Raw genomic sequence first — 19358 nt, forward strand, 5'->3', positions numbered from 1 at the left:
TTAAGGAGTTATGCCTTTGAAGAGTTTCAAGACTTTTATTAGCTTTGATTTCTTCAAGTTGTGTTGTATTTGATAGTGCCAAGAATGGTACTCACCACCCAATGTCTTGGGTTGTATATATTTATTACAAGAGTAACCATAATCACAAATCATGGCTATATTAATCCCAAAGGAAATCAAGGATATGCATTATGGAGATTTGACATTGGTCGTTGATGTACAAGTACTAAGTATTGGAAACTTTGGCTATGGCCTTGAGAAAATACATAGGTATAGAATTGATATATCTAATGGAGTTCACAAAAACAAAGCATCCCTTCCTTAGAAATATAATTTGTACATAGCTTCTAAAGAAATTATGATTGGGTCAATCATGCGACTAAGAGAATATTGGTGCTCTGTTACACATGGACCATGGTGAGTTATTGAGCAAAATGATATTAGCAAGAAAAATAAACATGCTTAAGTTATTATGATTTGATACTAAAGGTATCTACTTGTTCATGTGTGTAGATGGATTGTAATTGTAAAGCTAGAGATTATTTGTGCAAAGCACAAAATAATAGGTGATCCAATATTCTTATTTCCCGAACATGCGACTTAAAACTCACAAAAAATCTTATTTGAAATAAATACACTATAAGGAACAAAGAAGTGCCACATATTATAACACCTATCATGAATTTGAACCCTTTCCAATCAAGATGGACTATTAGAGGTCATGTAACTACGAAGAAAGAAATCCATTAATATAAGAACAGTAGAGGAAGTGGTGAATTGTTATTGAATGTTGAATGGTTACAATATTATCAAAGTAGCAAAATTAATTATAAATATATAGGAAGAGAGAATAATAAATATGTATTGTAAACAATCTTACAAGTTAATACAATAATAACACTCTCTTTTCCTACTATGACTGAGAACTAGGGACCAAGTAAGTGCACAAGGGCTCATTCCAAGAAGGTTGGTGATGCAAATAGGATGGGGGAAATGAAGGCTACGATAGAGAACATGCACATTCTGGCAAATCAAGTTGCTGACCTACTGCAGACTACATAGTTGTCTTAGTGTTGTCCTTTTGCTATTTTTTTCAGTTTTCTTTATAGTTGGCCTCCTATTTTTTTTGTATTTGATCTCTATGAGGCCTTTAGTTCATTTACTTCTCATGTACTATAGTTATAATCTCTTGATACTTTGTTAAGGGTTTCGGGTCCTTTAAAACCTACTTTTACTTAATCAAAACACTCTCTTTTCCTACAAAGATTGATGACTTAGAGTTAATTAAAAAAATAAGATTAATATAAGTTATTTTTGCTATAGGTTGAATAAGCTTATCACATTTTTAACATAGGTCATTTTTTATGTGATTTTTATTTTTATTTTGATTTGGTTTTAAGTACACTTTAAATCTATATATAAACTTATTATCATGCATGACTTGAAACATTGAACATTACAATGTTCCTATTTGTACAGTTATTTATTTTCCCATGGGAATTAAAAGAAGAGGGATGTGTAAAATATGTTACTTTATTAAAATTTGAAAATAATTATATTACAAGTATCACATTGCATAATTACAATGAATAAGGATGTGTTAGATACTAAACATTATAATGTTCCTTTTTGTACAATTATTTATTTTTTCCCATCTAGAAGTTAAAAGGAAAGGACATGTATAAAATATAATGCTTTATTAGAAACTGAATAGAGTTGTATTACACATATCACATTGCAAAATTAAAACCAATAAATATGGGTTAGATATTGAAAAAAATTGTTGTTATATGCATTATATATACTTGTTGATTTAAATGTTCAGATGGCAATTAATTTATATTATTTGAGCCATTAGATTGTATGTGTACCCTAGTTAGTATGTAGAACAATAGATAGTAATAGTGTGATTAGTATTGGCATGATAATAGATTGTTCATAGTTGTACTCAGCGGGTCATGGAAATTGCAGGACCATTTGAAGATGTCATTACTATTTGAAATAGCTCATTGGATAATAATATAAAGAAATTAGAAAGAAAAGATAAGGATAAGACTCTATCAATTGGTTTCGGCTATTTGCAAAATAGTGTTCAAGTATTTACAAACAACATTCTACTAAATTTTGAGGAAACAATTCGAGGAGCAATGCAGCTGATTCGAGAAGCCCAAAACATTAAAAAAAAATGATGACATAGAAATCATGAGAACCCAACTTGAGTAATGCCATGCAACATACATGACTTTAGAGACACTCCATGAATTATTACATGAACAAAGATATGTAGAATACTATCAAGTTAACTTTGGGCACCATCTAAAAAATAAATACCAAGATATACTGAGAAAAAATTTGCACAAAACTTATAACTAGATTAAAAGGGCTTGGTCTTTAGTGATCTCAATGAATGTTACTTAAGTATTGAACAATACATGTGTTTTTTTGTGTCAAATTTAAATTTAAAAATGATATATGTTGGTCCTACTTTGTCCCCTTAGTAAAGGTTGTTGTCTTTATTAGTATTGTACCAAGAGATGCATCTTTTGGAAGTCAATGAACAAATATATTATGAAAATATTTTGGTTTTGATATCACTTTGTGTAATATTTTCACTTATCTAATTGTAAATATTGACTTTTAATCTAAATAAACTTGTTACACTCTCATTGTCTCGATTCTCCTTTATACCATTGAACTAGAGATCTAATTTATTGCAATAGTGTAGCTAAGTATTGGTTCACACATTCACTTCCAAGCCATTTCACTTTATGGAGTACTAGTTAATGTAATATCTTTAGAAACCTATATGACATTGCCAATTTTCTAAAGAGAAATGACCATTGTACAAAAAAAAACCTTTATAAGTGGACATTAATTTTTAGATATTACTTGATTAATTCTTCCTTCCCTTTTATAGTTTTGAATTAAAAAAAAAATTACACATTATAGTGTACTTGTGTGCTCATGGTCCATAATTTGCATTGTGATTCATCATTCTCCTCTTTCTGAATTTTAATAGAAATGAGTGCACACTTCATCCATTTCTTTGCAGTAATATAATTCTCTAGCCAATTCAAGAAAGCTTGAAAGTAATTTGGAGAGTACAAAATGTTGCAACATTTAATTTTTCTAGGTTTTGACATCGTGTCAATTAATATGATGATCTACCAAGTTGTTAATTTATTCTAATTTCCTTGGAATTAAATCTCTATTGAAATAATTACTTGAAATGATAGTGTTCAAAGATTTCTTAAGGAGTTATGTCTTTGAAGAGTTTCAAGGCTTCTATTAACTTTGATTTCTTTAAGTTGTGTCATATCTTACAGTGCCAAGAATGGTACTCACTACTCAATGTCTCGGGTTGTATATATTTATTAATGGAGTAGCCACAATTCAAAAATCATGGCTACATTAAGCCCAAAGGCAATCAAGGCCATGCATGATGGAGATTTGAGATTGGTCCCAGATGTACAAGTACTAAGTATTCAAAACTTTGGATGTGGCCTTGAGAAAATGCATAGGTATAGAATTAATATATATGATATCCTTCACAAACACAAAGCATCCCTTCCTTAGAAATACAATTTGTATATATCTTCTAAAGAGATTATGGTTGGGTCAATCATACGACTGAGAGAATATAGGTGCTCTATTATACATAGTGCACGATGAGTTATTGAGTGAATTCTTTTAAGGAAGAAAAATATGCACACTCTTAAGTTATTAAAATTTTATACTAAAGGTATCTATTTTTTCATGTGTGTAGATGGATTGTAATTGTAGAGATGATTTGTGCAAAGCCCAAAATAATAGGTGATCCAATATTCTTATTTAATGAACATATGTGACCGAAAAGGCACAAAGATTCCTATTTGGGATAAATCCACCAAGAGGGAACAAACAAGTGCCACATATTATAATGACCATCATGAATTTGAACCCTCTCCAAACAAGATGGACTATTAGAGGTCATGTAACTACGAAGAAAGAAATCCATCAATATAAGAATAGTAGAGGAAGTGGGAAAATCTTTACCTTTGATATTATAGATAAGGAAGGAAATGAGACACGCATCACTTGTTTCAATGAAGTGGTTGACCTACATTTTTAGAACATAAGCATCGGCTCTACATACATAATATCTAGTGGTATAGTTAAGGCTTCCAACAAGCTTTATAATAGGCCCAATAGTGGGTTGGAGATCACTTTGTTGGTTGAGTTGAAAGCTTCTCTTTGTAATGATGACCACTCAATTCCAAAACATCATTTCTCTTTTACACGCATTAATGAAATTGAAAGTAAGAGTAATAATTTAGTTGTTGATATTATTGGAGTTGTCATCTATGTGGAACTAGGCTCAACAATTAGGAGGCGTAATGGGACATAGGTGCTAAGATGTGCAATAAGGTTGATTGACATTACAAATACAAAAATAGAAGTTACTTTATGGGGAATGGTTGTTGAAAAGGAAGGTTTTGAATGCCACAAAATCTACTTATCACAAGGGACCTATATCCTTTCTATAAAATATGGTTGTGTATCGGAATGTAATGGCAAGATAAGAAGCACTACAGCCAATACATTTCTCTATTTAAACCCAGGTAAACAAGAATCAACATAACTCAAAAAAATCAAAAAAATATATTAACTACACCCAATTATCAGTTAGAAAAATTGGTTGCTAGACTTCATCCCTTTGAAGGCTTCCAATTTCTTCTCTCATAAAAGAGGCTTGCAGTAGAGTTCAGCCCCTACAATGCATTTTGAAGGTATTAGCAAATTTAATTAAAACTAAGTTGATTTATTATCCAGCTTGCCCTCTTTAACCAAGTGGAAGAGTATGCAAGAAGATATGGATAAAGAATGCTGATGGAAAGTGGTATTATTCAAAATGCAGTACCTCAGTTGAAATTTTTAATTATAAGTTGATGCAATAACATCCTAGGGAAGTCAGCAATCTTATATGCAGGGGCTTAGGGCTCAGATTTGTGGAGTTATGGTTTGCACAATTGGGGATGTGTTCGAGGCATATTGGGAAACCTTGTCCTAAGTGTACATAGATTTTGGAATTATCATCTTGGAGTTAGAGTCATTTTGGTGACTATCGGTCATGTGTTCCTAATTTACTAGCAGACTTCAGAGATTGTATTCATGAGCTTTGATCCGAGGGAATTGGCATGTGCACTCTTGGATTTGGATCGTTGGATGGAATCTGGACCTATGTCTAAGTGTGTGAACTATTATGTGGTCTTCTGATTATTTATGCATTGTAAACTTGGGGCATGTCCTAAGTATTTAATTATTTCATGTATTTAATGTTTGTTGCCAAGCCGACTTGTGGCTTGAGGGTGTATTTAATGTAAGTTTTTATTTAATGTCTATTATGCTAGGCTAACCTGTGGCTTAGTTTAGTATAAGGAGAGGGTCTTGTGGAGTCTAGAGTCATATCCATCCAGCATGGAGGAAGCAAGGAGTAGCTGAGAGAGTGAAGTTTGTTAACAAAGCTAGTAGTTGCGGCTTGGGAAACAAGTAGGTTGCTTAGTGGCTTGTGATCACAAGTTTAGATTCTTCTTGGAGTTCTCTACTAGATTGTAGATCTGGACTAGCTAGGAGTTGTATCTTGTGAGGTCTTGCAGAATTACTATTGTAATTGCTTATGTATTTGGTCGTACCCCAGAAGGCCTTATAGCTGGACATGTGGGATGTAAATATTATGATTCTATTATGAGAATTGGTGTTATTTTGGATCTAAATATTTGTGTTATTATTTATATTTCGCTCTTTGGTTGATTTTTGGGGGTTAGGACATCTCCTTTGGGGATTCTCCTGCCTTGTACTGCATCATAAGTATATATTGTAACTAAAACTATAGGACCACACAGGCATACTATGGGAAATTATATTTTATGAAGTAGCACCACAACTCATGGCAATGTGTGTAGAGAAACTATATACACTTCAATTTGAAAAGGATCCTAAGAAAAGTTTTGAGCCTATAGTTCGAGATGTGAAAAATAAGGAATATATCTTCTCATTGAGTTGTGAGAATGAGACATGCAATAATGAGGAGCGCCTCAAAACCATTGTCCTTAAAGTTGAAGAAATTGATTTCATTGTTGAGAGCAATTTTCTTCTTTCAAAAATCAAAGAGATGTGCGCTCATGGCAACCATAAATCCTAGAATGGATACAAGAAGTTACAAGCTATATTGTAACACATGATTTATATACATGTGGCACATTTTGTATAAGGTTCTTATGTATAGATCCATGCCAAGGTCTGACATGTACATATTTCAAAAAACATCTTCAAGCTTCAGTTGTCCAAATATTATTTAATGTACTTGAGATTTTGTAAGTATAGTCCTCATGTGGAATACAACCTATATGTTGTTATTATATATGAAACCCTAAAATGGTGTTTCATATTGATGAGTCATAAGGCATTGACACTATTTAGTCATCAAAATTTTGTGCCCTCTCCTACCAACTTGGCCATCAATGTCGTCTCTAGGTTTACAATATGTGCACCTTTATCTAGAGATAAATTATTTTTTTATGGATGGACATGCATTCCCTAACTATCTTTCCTGTATATTTTCCAATAATTTCATGTTTGTTGTAGTTTTTAGAATATATTTGGGATAGAGTTCACAACTATAATTCATAAAAAAATAAGATTTTTTTTGGGTTACTAAATAATTTAGATTTGATTAATAGTTTAAGATATGTTATCAAATGTGCATATTTTAAATTTGTTTTATCTTTAAAATGAAAAACATGGATAATGTCAGCCAAGAACATGACATTGATGTTAGATTAATTGAAAGTAGGAAGAGATATCAAGAATACTATTCCTGACAAAGAGAAGAAATTGTTTCGTGAAGACATGCTAGGAGATTAGAAAATAGCCAACCTTCTCCCCAAGAAATAGAAGTGTTGAGGCAATGAAATCGCATAGCAAGCCAAAATATTGTTCTTGTCATAGAAAAAAATTTGCCTCAAAGCTCTGGCACTGCCCTAGAAAGTCAAGTGGTCAAACCCCAAAATACCATTGCTCAATCCAACTTGGCCAAGAAATAGCCTTCAAAGATATACTAATTTCGTCACAACTTTAAAAAGATTTAGGGAAAGAATAGATGCCCTTTCCAACATGCGCACTTGCAATGTCTGCAAGGAGTCTTGCCCTAGAATGCAATTACAATCATCAAGCACTTATGCAACTTGTAGAAGATGCTTTGGAGAGAAAGGGATTCATCATTTCTCTTTACAGAATAACATGGACCCAAGACAACAACCTTTTAGACTAAAGAGATTGACAAAAATTGGAGAAATGCTTATAGCCAGAATGAACCCAATATTGCAAGTAACCCATGCCCTTTGGGACAATACAGATATAGTGGCCACACAATAAGGTTTGCACAAGATATAAGAATCATTGCAAATCTTCTCCCTCATAGGATAAATGAGCTAGATGTACTAATTATATGAAGGCAACATAGGGAAGGGAACTATTATGATTGTTATGTTTGTAGAGTTCACATTAGAGTTGCACTGGAATACAAAGTGAAGTATGGCCCATATTATAATGATGTTGTAACAAGTGTTGAAAAATTAGCAAGGATCCTAGAAGAAAGAACAGACATTTCAAACATGCTTCATACTATTGAGATTAATGAAGAGACAACAATACGAAACTATGAAATGACATCAAAGAAGACCAAACTGAAAGATGCCCAACACATACTACATAATTAATGGGGAGCCTTCCAAATTGGAAACCAGAACTAGATATTATTAAGCAAATACTTTAGTTGAATGACCAAATATATTCTTTCATTGATTGGCCAATGGGCTATGCTCCACTAAATGAATATAATATTGAGGGATTGCTTGATATGGCATTTCCAACCCTCTTCCCAAATGAAGCTCCTCTACACATGCAACCACACTTAAAATAAGTTAAAATGCATAAGTATAAATTGCACATGATGAGATTCCATGGCCAAATATTTGGTAGACACCCACACTTTTGATATTTAATCTATAATCTAATGATGCGTCGTCATAGCCTGGCACTCGCATCAGTATTTGTAAAAAACATATTGAAGAAAATACACCTATTACCATTGAATACCTTCAAACACACCTAAAGAATATTCCAAATGCACAGTTAGCAAAGGAGGCCATGTGCTTTGGCTCATCCATCAAAGGAACATGACCATATTGGAATCAACGTCATGCAAAGTTAACAAACATGATCAACTAGTTAGGGTCTCCTACTCTTTTCTTCACATTAAGTGTTGCAGACAAAGTAGCCTGATCTTCAATGTTTTCTCTCTAATGGTGTTCTTTCTCGAATGTAGACGAATAACCGATGCCTAGAAAATATCGTCAATAACTCCCATACGACATCATTGTACTTACTTGAACGATTTACTGGTGCAATAGCACCAAGGCCTTCAACTAGGATCGAGCACGTAGGGTGAAAGTATACAAGGACATATGGAGTTCATCAAATCAAATGGATTCTATTGGAGCCAATAATGGCCTTTGGAGGAAATTATACCAATTTAAAAAATAATGATCCTAAGGGTCATAGAACTAATTGCTAATGTAAGGGGGGTCAATCGTACCCAAGGGATATAAAATAAGTTAAGAGGACTTATAATAGTGATATAAAGTCATTTATTAAATTTTGATAGGTTAGAAGTCTCAAAGAGTTGATAAATAACAAGTTGCAAATTCAAAAATCTGAATTGTAACGGTTACCTAGATTTAGGAGGGAAAGTCTTTTTTTTAAATTATTATGCATTTGTTTTCAACTTCTAACCTTTTGGATTAATTTTGGGAAGTTGAAATACATCTTCAAATGCCTTTGTATGGACAGAAAAGCAAGAATAGTGAATATATACATGAGTGTACGACTGGAAGTGGGAGTTTTTGCAATAAAAATAAAAGGTTTTCTCATGAGTTTGGGATCTTGTTGGTTCTTATTGATTGATCTCTGCATTTGTATGGTTGAAGAATATTAATATAGTAATGTTTTAAGTCTCTACATGTTTTATTGATTTTTTTAATACATTAAGAGTATGATCTTTACTAACTGGTGCAAGGAAATCAAGGTTTTAATTAACTAGTTTTGGTAGAACTTTGGATTTTGGGGTCCCTTGCTTGAATGGATTTTTTATTCTCAATAAATGGGCTACTAAGAACATGTAAATTAATGTACTAACATGTTTCATGCAAAGAAACTAAGATTTTTTGGGGTACCCTATAAGTTTTGTGGAATAAAGTGAAGGAAACTTGAGGCTAGCCTATAGCATAAAGAGTTTTGCCTGAATAATCCTATGTTTTTATGATTAGAGAAGTTGTAGTACATCAAGAATGATCAATCAATTGATCCCAGAAGTGATTGGGGTAAGTTGAATGAAGAAACTCTCATTTTAGGGCCTATTTGAGGAGGGTTTTGCAGTTTTCATAGAAAATAAAGTCATAGACTGAAATTGAATGTAGAATCCTTTAATTGGAATCAAAATTCAATACTATCCAAGGTTTGGTATATTGGGGTTAAGTGTTTCTTGTACTTCATTTGTAAAAGTGGTGATTTTTAAGCCTAAAAGGGGGGCCATAGTGATACAGCAAGGACACAATCCAAAACAACCCACCCAAGTTTTTGATATGTTGTAGAGAAACGAAATGGGTGTCTTAAAATGTAATTTATTTTTCAAAATGTTTGGAAAAGTTACGAGAAAATAGAAAAATAGTCCCAATTATATTAATTTGAGCAAAACTACACCTACAAGGAGCAATTTGGAGTTTGAAGAACACTTCAAATTAGGAACAAAAATGTAATTCAAGTCATATGGGGAATTGGGTAAGTGATAGTTTGATTTTTGTCCTCTTGGAGCCATTTAGGTGTCATTAGGCATATTGGGTAAACCTTGTATTTCCCTTATAAATCCATAGAAGTTTGGTTACCCACCACACTCCTCTACATCATTTACAATCTTTCGTGAAAGGTGATTGAAAAATTCCTTGGAGCAAAAGACTGTGGGTATAGGTATGAATGGCAACAAAGAGGTATTGCTTGTGTGCATGGGTTTATTTGGCTCCCCAATGCACCAAATATAGATAAACTTGACTACGAAAACTTGGTTGAAGTTGAAAGGGCTTGGAAATATTTTGACATATATGTTACTGCTTGGAACCCTCATTCTACATCCCACATAGATAAAAAAAAAAATTGTTCTCCACTTAATGACATGTGCTTGTTGACCACAAATGAGATCTTTTCTACAAATCCTTCCCATGATTATGAAGAGTTAGTGAACTGTGTCCAACGACACACAAAATGTGTTGAAAGAACATGTCTTCGCAAGAAAGGGAAGAAAATGGAATGTCTATAGAGCTCCATGGAAAGAACAAAGTACATCTACTCTTATACTTGATGATGGTTGGAAGAAAAAATATGAACCTATCAGAAATGATGAAAGGTTAAACATACACAACCCTGAAATGTTTTTGATATGGAGAGCCAACATAGATTGCCAACCTATTGTTTCACGAGAACTTGTTATAAAATACATTTCTAAGTATGCATCAAAAGTAGAGAGAATATCAGAGACTTGCTCTGAAATGTTGAAGAGAATAGCAACAACGCAATATGCAAACCAACCAACCCTCGTTGCTTTTCAAATATTCATGGCTCAAATTATGGTTGAGCATGACATCGGAGCATAATAAACATGTCACATGCTTTGAAAATTGTCACTTTTCATTATCTCTTAATGTTGGATGAAATATTCCCCTTCGAATAACTAGAACAGCTAATGGGAGCCAGGTCCATCAAAGCTACTCGCAAGCCTACATGAAGCAACCTCCAAAACTAGAAACACTAACATTATTGGAATTTGCAAGATCTTACTCCTACTTAGCAAGCCAAAGCAAATGTAAATGGAAAGAAAGACATGTAAAAGCCATTGTCAATGTGCACCCAAAGTTTTATTCCATTCCAAAGTAGGATTCACAACAATTTGAGACTTTTTTTGGAGTAAACTATTGTTGTACAAACATTTTTGTCATATAGAAACTGATATCGGCCTTAACAAGGAAAAAATCATTGCTAATTCGAAGCGGATGAAAGCAACCAATTATGATGTGTGGCATGTTATTCACAACACCCATGATGAGATATGTTCAAAGAACAATCAGTGTGATAATAAAAAAAACATGTTGGAGTCAATAGATATGAATCAATGGTAGTTACTTTCTCAAATGGGCCCCCACAAACAACAAAGCCACAGATGAACTCGACTTTCTTAGTAGACACGAGTTTGATACCACTTATAGATGGGATTATATTATGGTGTTTTCAACAGTTGCATGAAATTGCAACACAATACATAAACATGAAAAAAAACATCAAACCAAGTTAAACATACGCCACAAAATTCTCTACTTCCTAACTACAAATTATAAAGAGCAAAAGTGGGTTCTCAAGATTATTACTAACCACAATGCATGCCCCTCTATTGAACCATTGCATATGATTATACAAGGAACAGTCGGTGCAAGAAAATCATACTTGATAGCTTGTACCAAACAAGCACTCAGAAACAACTTGGACCAACAAAAACACCCACTCCTAACACTATCCCTATAGGAGTTGCAGTGTTCAACATGCTTCAACAACACATTCAATGCTCAAGATTCTTATTAAAGAAATGCAACCCTTACAAGGTCAGGCATTGGCAACATTCCAAGAAGACTTAAAGGGGATCAAATATATTCTCATTGATGAAATGAGGTTCATAGGCCCAAAGTTGCTTCTCAAAATAGATAGAAAACTTTGTGAAGCATACCCCCACAAGAAACACTTGTGCTTCGATGGTGCATCTATTATTTTGGTTGAAGACCTTGCAAAATTACCTCTTGTGATGGATAGGCCTATGTATGCATCATGTTTGATTGCTAAAATGTTATGGAAACAATTCAAAATAATAGTCACATTACTTAGGAGCGATTTGGAGTTTGAAGAACACTTCAAATTAGGAACAAAAATGTAATTCAAGTCATTTGGGGAATTGGGTAAGTGATAGTTTGATTTTTGTCCTCTTGGAGCCATTTAGGTGTCATTAGGCATATTGGGTAAATCTTGTATTTCCCTTATAAATCCATAGAAGTTTGGTTACCCACCACACTCCTCTACATCATTTACAATCTTTCGTGAAAGGTGATTGAAAAATTCCTTGGAGCAAAAGACTGTGGGTATAGGTATGAATGGCAACAAAGAGGTATTGCTTGTGTGCATGGGTTTATTTGGCTCCCCAATGCACCAAATATAGATAAACTTGACTAGCAAAACTTGGTTGAAGTTGAAAGGGCCCAGAAATATTTTGACATATATGTTACTGCTTGGAACCCTCATTCTACATCCCACATAGATAATAATAAAAATTTTCTCCACTTGATGACCTATGCTTGTTGACCACAAATGAGATCTTTTCTACAAATCCTTCCCAAGATTATGAAGAGTTAGTGAACCGTGTCCAACAACACACAAAATGTGTTGAAAGAACATGTCTTCGCAAGAAAGGGAAGAAAATGGAATGTCTATAGAGCACCATGGAAAGAACAAAGTACATCAACTCTTATACTTGATGATGGTTGGAAGAAAAAATATGACCCTGCCAGAAATGATGACAGGTTAAACATACACAACCCTGAAATGCTTTTGATATGGAGAGCCAACATAGATTGCCAACCTATTGTTTCATGAGAACTTGTTCTAAAATACATTTCTAAGTATGCATGAAAAGTAGAGAGAATATCAAAGACTTGCTCTGAAATGTTGAAGAGAATAGCAACAATGCAACATGCAGACCAACCAACCCTCATCACTTTTCAAATATTCATGGCTCAAATTATGGTTGAGCGTGACATAGGAGCATAAGAAACATGTCACATGCTTCGAAAATTGTCACTTTTCATTTGCAATCAACCATTCACATCTCTTAATGTTGGACGAAATATTCCCCTTCAAATAACTAGAACAGCTAATGGGAGCCAGGTCTATCAAAGCTACTCGCAAGCCTACATGAAGCAACCTCCAAAATTGGAAACACTAACATTATTGGAATTTGCAAGATCTTACTCCTACTCAACAAGCCAAAGCAGATGTAAATGGAAAGAAAGACATGTAAAAGCCATTGTCAATGTGCACCCAAAGTTTTATTCCATTCCAAAGGAGGATTCAAAACAATTTGAAACATTTTTTGGAGTAAGCTATTGTTGTACAAACATTTTTTTCATATAGAAACTGATATTGGCCTTAACAAGGAATCAATAATTGCTAATTGGAAGCGGATGAAAGCAACCAATTATGATGTGTGGCACGTTATTCGCAACACCCATGATGAGATATGTTCAAAGAACAATCAGTGTGATAATATAAAAGACATGTTGGAGTCAATAGATATGAATGAATGGTAGTTACTTTCTCAAATGGGCCCCACAAACAACAAAGCCACAGATGAACTCGACTTTCTTGGTAGACACGAGTTTGATACCACTTATAGATGGGATTATATTATGGTGTTTTCAACAGTTGCATGAAATTGCAACACAATACATAAACATGAAAAAAACATCAAACCAAGTTGAACACATGCCACAGAATTCTCCACTTGCTAACTACAAATTATCAAAGGAGCAAAAGTGGGTTCTCAAGATTATTACTAACCACAATGCATGCCCCTCTATTGAACCATTGCATATGATTATACAAGGAACGGTCGGTGCAAGAAAATTCTACTTGATAGCTTGCATCAAACAAGCACTCAGAAACAACTTGGACCAACAAAAACACCCACTCCTAACACTAGCCCCTATAGGAGTTGTAGTGTTCAACATGCTTCAACAATACATTCAATGCTCAAGATTCTTATTAAAGAAATGCAGCCCTTACAAGGTCAGGGATTGGCAACATTCCAAGAAGACTTAAAGGGGATCAAATATATTCTCATTGATGAAATGAGGTTCATAGGCCCAAAGTTGCTTCTCAAAATAGATAGAAGACTTTGTGAAGCATACCTCCACAAGAAACACTTGTGCTTCAATGGTGCATCTATTATTTTGGTTGAAGACCTTGCACAATTACCTCTTGTGATGGATAGGCCTATATATGCATCATGTTCAATTGCTAAAATGTTATGGAAACAATTCAAAATAATAGTCACATTACAGACAATTTTTCATCAACAAGGAGAGTCTACAACACAAGCATAGTTTTGCAATGTGTTACAAAACATAGGAAACGTCGAACAAAAGTTGGATGATTGGGAGCTCCTAATCACAAGCACAGATAACCACCTCACTTTGATGGAGAATGAACAATTTGAGAAGTCGATGCATTTGTTTGCCACAAATGATTTGGTTGAACTACACAACCTAAAAATGCTAAAATTGTTGGAACCACCTAGTTGCATTGAGTCCTGCAAGAAGCGCTAGAAATATAGCAAAAAATATGGGTGTTGATGAACAACTCGAAAAGCATGTTCTACTATGTAAAGGGCAACATGTCATTCTCACAGCAAACATATGGGCAGAAGCAAGACTTGTCAATGGTGCTCTAGGTGAGGTTATTGATATTGTATACACTCCTACTTCAAAACACCTAATATTCTAATAATGTACATTGTTGTACAATTCGATAATTATAGTAGTCTAGCATGGAACAAAGACAACCCCAGAACAGTACCTATAGCTCTTATTTCATTGGGAACTCGGAGGCAGAGACCTCTCACAATGGCACGGGCCATAACTGTACATAAATCGCAAGGCCTAACATTAGATGAAGAAACTATTGATATTGTTAGCATGGATAGATAAGGGCTAACATTCACTGCAGTGTCTAGAGTCAAATCTTTATATGATATCCACATTAGAACAAGTTTCAGCTATGAAAGATATGCCAAAATTCAAGGAAATTCATATACAATTCCAAGAAGAAGAAGAAAAGAGGCCCACTTGCAACAACTCTCTCTCTCTCTCTCTCTCTCTCTCTCTCTCTCTCTCTCTCTCTACCAAAAATAGAGGTAGTAGATTCTATACTATACGTCATCAAAATTTCCACTCCACATTCACTCTGCAAAAAAATGACAAAGTTACTTTTTTAGTGCCTTATACAATTTATTGCATTATTATTATTTTTGCTTCCTATTGCTTAACATTGATCTTTACAGATCTTATTTTGTAGATATCAATTGCCATTACTACAACTTTTATACCCAAAAAAAAAAAAAAAAATGTGGCAGACCCCAAGAGGTGACGCATTTTCCGCCAAATGTACACAATCCTCTTCACTTATTTTGAAAGAATTGTGGTTGTATTGATCATCACCTCCACATAAATCATTGTTTGGACACAATCTTGCACCAAAAAAAAAGGTGTAATACATCTTACTTAATTTTTGCCTAAATTTTGGTTTTTATGTTTAGAAATTTTAGCAATTGTACTACAAACATTACCTCAAATCACTAACATTTATTTTGTTTTTCCCTCTTCCCTATGTCTACAACAAGTTTGCAAATACAAGATGTTGGTAAAAGATATTCAGTGATAAATTTAAAAAGGAGAATGGAGCAGCAAGGTGACCGACAACGCAAAGCCCTCAAACAAAGCAACAAAGGTTAGCTATATGTTACCTCCAACATTGCAACACAAACTATTATGGTAGTACATATGTGACGAGTCAATGTAGAGTGTGTGAACAGGGCAATATTAAGACACAAGGAAGAAACGGTCACAAGCATGCCCCAAAGACAAACATATTCTACATTACCAGTTTATCCTCTTTCTCGGCAACTTATTTCCTTCCATTCAAACTATAATTTTGTTCAAGCACTCAAACACAATTGGTCAAATGAAAATCTCTCCCTTTGTTATGCTTTCTTCGCATATCTACCTATTGGTGTAACCATTGCACCTTATTTGGTGCAATTGCTAATATAATCAATTTCTTACTCTATGCCTTAACGACACGATGCAAGGCAAGGGAATCCCCAAAGGAGATGTCCTAACCCCCAACAAATAACCACACAGCGGAAAAATAAATAATAACACAAATAGTAAATCCAAAATAATGTCAATTCTCATAATATAATCATAAGATTTAAATCCAACATGCTCTGATGTAAAGCCTTTCAAGTTATGACCAAATACATAAGCAATTACAATGGTAATTCTACAAGATCCCTCGAGATCCAATCCCAACTCTAGCTAGTGCAAATCCACGCTCAAGCAATCTCCTTGTTTCCCAAGCCACAACTACTAACTCTTAAAAGTTCGCTCCTCCACATTCTCTTCTCCAAGATGGATGATTCTTAATGACAAGACAACATCCTCTACTTATACCAAACCAAACCACAAGTTACATTTAATAATGTCACCTATTAAATGATTTTTTTCCTCTTTTCTTCATTTTTTTATTTTATTTTATCTTCTAATTTTTGTCACGCCACAATTTTTCTTTTTGAAAAGCATTTTTTTCCCCCTTTAATTTCTGATGCGTGATGCTCCTGCATCACTTAATCTCTTATCCATAATACAATTCTTAATATAATGAATGCATTATACTTAAAGGCATATGAGGTACATTTGACTTGAGTTAGTAACTCAATATGATATGTGTTATCACAGGTTTCTGAATTTGATTGTGTTTTGCATCAACGTTTCAGATCACTCTGTGATCCATAGCAAAAGATGTATAGCAGAGAATGATACGTCTTCTAACACCAATACGGCAGTATATTTATTCTACATACAATCTTTTCACCATCAAACTCTGCAATTTGAATACTGACCAAAGATTGCTTGGACATCTATGTTCATTGTGCATTCTTCAATCAGCGGCTCGACACCAGGAGTCATGTCCTGAAGGGTGTGACTCCACCATGGAGTCACGTCCCATCGGGTATGTAGCTCTAGGTCACACCCGATGGAATTTGACAAACATTCTTTGCCTTTGTAAACCGTAGACTTAAGTTGCCGGGTTTAATTCTGAACAGTCCCACCAAAGGAGATTGGCTACAAGTTCCTATCTGGGACTACTATAATCAGATCACCTTGTCACATAGCAAATATCACTACAGGAGTCCAAGATGCATCATATTATACTAAATGAGATTAATATAACTCAACAGATATCTGTATCATTTCCTTTGCATGTTATTTGGCAATGAAATGAAGCATAACATGTCAAGAATAGAAAATCCATATCAGATTTGATACAATATCCTACTACAGGATATTTCACAATAATATTAATGAAATAGATAGTATAAAAATGGAATATTCTGCAACAATATTGTATGTTATTGTGACATATACAATAATTATTATATTAATGACAGAGTATCAAAATGAAATATAATGCAAGATTATAGAAATTATTTGCAATATGCTGCAGAGTAAACTCGACCAAATGGTGGAGCATGTGGTAATTAACACCACAAAGTCTATACTACGCAAAGGCTATGTTTAAAGCAAATGGACAAAATTGCCTCTTGTTCTTGAAAATTTGACAAGTGACTTCAACGGCTATGAACAAATTAAATTATGCAGCCAACTGTGAAATACTACAGAACAGTGTTCTCAAGTTACTAATTGTCTCATCCTCTACTAACATTTAGTTGCTTCAAATGGCTAAAAATAAACTGCGTAAAGATTAAATATAAGATCGAACAAGACAGTGTTAACAAGTCGTTAATTCATCCTCATAATAAGCTCATTGATTTTATCCTCACGATTTCCAGCATCTCCACCCTCAATATAATGGTTTCGCTTCATTTCCATGCCACCTGATGGAGCACTGAGCTTAAATGGCCATAAATAGTTGTTTGCCTCTTTAAAATGGGGGCCAAGAGTGGTAATCTCGTGAATGAGATCTTCAATACAGATGATTCCATATTGACCTAGGACCTGTCAACAGCAATTGGTTTTTTAAAAAAGGTGACCAGGGAAATAAACCTATAAAAAGCAGAAAAACATTCAAATACCTTTTCAATAACAGAATTGTCTGTCAACGGAATACGCTGCTTGTCCACCTTCCCATGACCTCTCTTATATATCAGCTCACGGATGCTCTTCAAGTTAGGATAGCTTCAGAAAATTAATAAAAAATTAAGCATTGGCTCAACAAAACAAGACATCTAAAGAAGACTGACTGTTATAACTTCAATTTGCTCGGTAGATGCATCTCACTAACTCTTACCCATAAGTCACATATGGCTCAACCTTACGCAGCATATTCATAGTTGCCTTGTTAACTTTAAGGAAGATTCCATTAAAGATCTACAAAAGAGAAAAGACATGTTGAACTTTGGACACAAAATTGTGCATTTCACAAGTTTAAGAAATTATAGACACAACAATCCAATCATAAAATATATTACCTGCCTCAAACGCAACAGATGTAAAATCTTTTGTGTTTTTGGATGCATGTCATTGATACTAAATTAAGCAACAACAGAAGCCAAGAAAATAATCAGAACTGGGATATATTTTACAATGCCAAAGCATAATTCATCAAATATTTAGAACTTATAGTAAAAACTATGATATGTTCTCTCCTTACCCACGAATCCGAATGACGAACACTAGCTTTGCTTCGGGCTCAACAAAAAAACTTCCTCTTAACTTGGCCTGTCGCTTCAATCTTATTAAATCCCGTTCCTAAAAACATTTTGAGATGTTAAGCATGCATACAAATACAGTATAATTGAGGCCCAGGCATTCAAGCCTATCATATGCAGTGTATATGCTGCATTGTCCACATTCCCACGACCTCTCTTATATATCAGCTCACGGATGCTCTTCAAGTTAGGATAGCTTCAGAAAATTATTAAAAAATTAAGCATGGGCTAAACAAAACGAGACATCTAAAAAAGACTGACTGTTATAACTTCAATTTGCTCGGTAGATGCATCTCACTAACTCTTATTCATAAGTCACATGTGGCTATCGTATGCAGTGGATAGCCTATCATAGGCATTCAAGTCCAAAAACATTGTATAGCCTGCCTATCATATGCAGTGTACATTCCTCTAAACAAGCTAGCAAGAAAACCATCCAATGACAGGTTTAACAAAACAATCACCTGATCCCTGTAGTCCTTAATGTAGTGTTCAGCCCTCTTGAAAATAAGCTTGCGATTTTGGGCATTTCGAGCTTTAGCAACTTCTAATTGTTGTTTCTTGTTCTTTGCCCATTCATCACTTCTTTTCCTCTTCTTAAGCACAGATTCTGGCACGGTCTTTATTTCTACTTCAGCCATTTCTGAAACAACAAATTGATTTC

General features: G+C 34.2%; 1 protein-coding gene across 1 annotated transcript in view; it reads right to left on the reverse strand.

Annotated features, from left to right (window-relative positions):
* Window positions 1-17419: 17419 nt before the first annotated feature.
* The window catches only part of LOC149547815 (large ribosomal subunit protein uL30y-like), a 34162-nt gene continuing 32223 nt past the window's right edge, over window positions 17420-19358 (reverse strand). The window contains exons 2-7 of the mRNA XM_089791854.1: window positions 19159-19337; window positions 18637-18734; window positions 18455-18512; window positions 18274-18353; window positions 18059-18161; window positions 17420-17981 (exon numbers count right to left, since the gene is read on the reverse strand). Of these exons, the coding sequence (XP_089647980.1) occupies window positions 17766-17981; window positions 18059-18161; window positions 18274-18353; window positions 18455-18512; window positions 18637-18734; window positions 19159-19335 (732 nt within the window). The 5' untranslated portion in view covers window positions 19336-19337 and the 3' untranslated portion in view covers window positions 17420-17765. The remainder of the gene's footprint in view (window positions 17982-18058; window positions 18162-18273; window positions 18354-18454; window positions 18513-18636; window positions 18735-19158; window positions 19338-19358) is intronic.

This window comes from Cupressus sempervirens, chromosome 7 (assembly GCF_028749045.1).
Source record: "Cupressus sempervirens isolate cs-2001-9-10 chromosome 7, ASM2874904v1, whole genome shotgun sequence".
NCBI classification, from domain to species: Eukaryota; Viridiplantae; Streptophyta; class Pinopsida; order Cupressales; family Cupressaceae; genus Cupressus; species Cupressus sempervirens.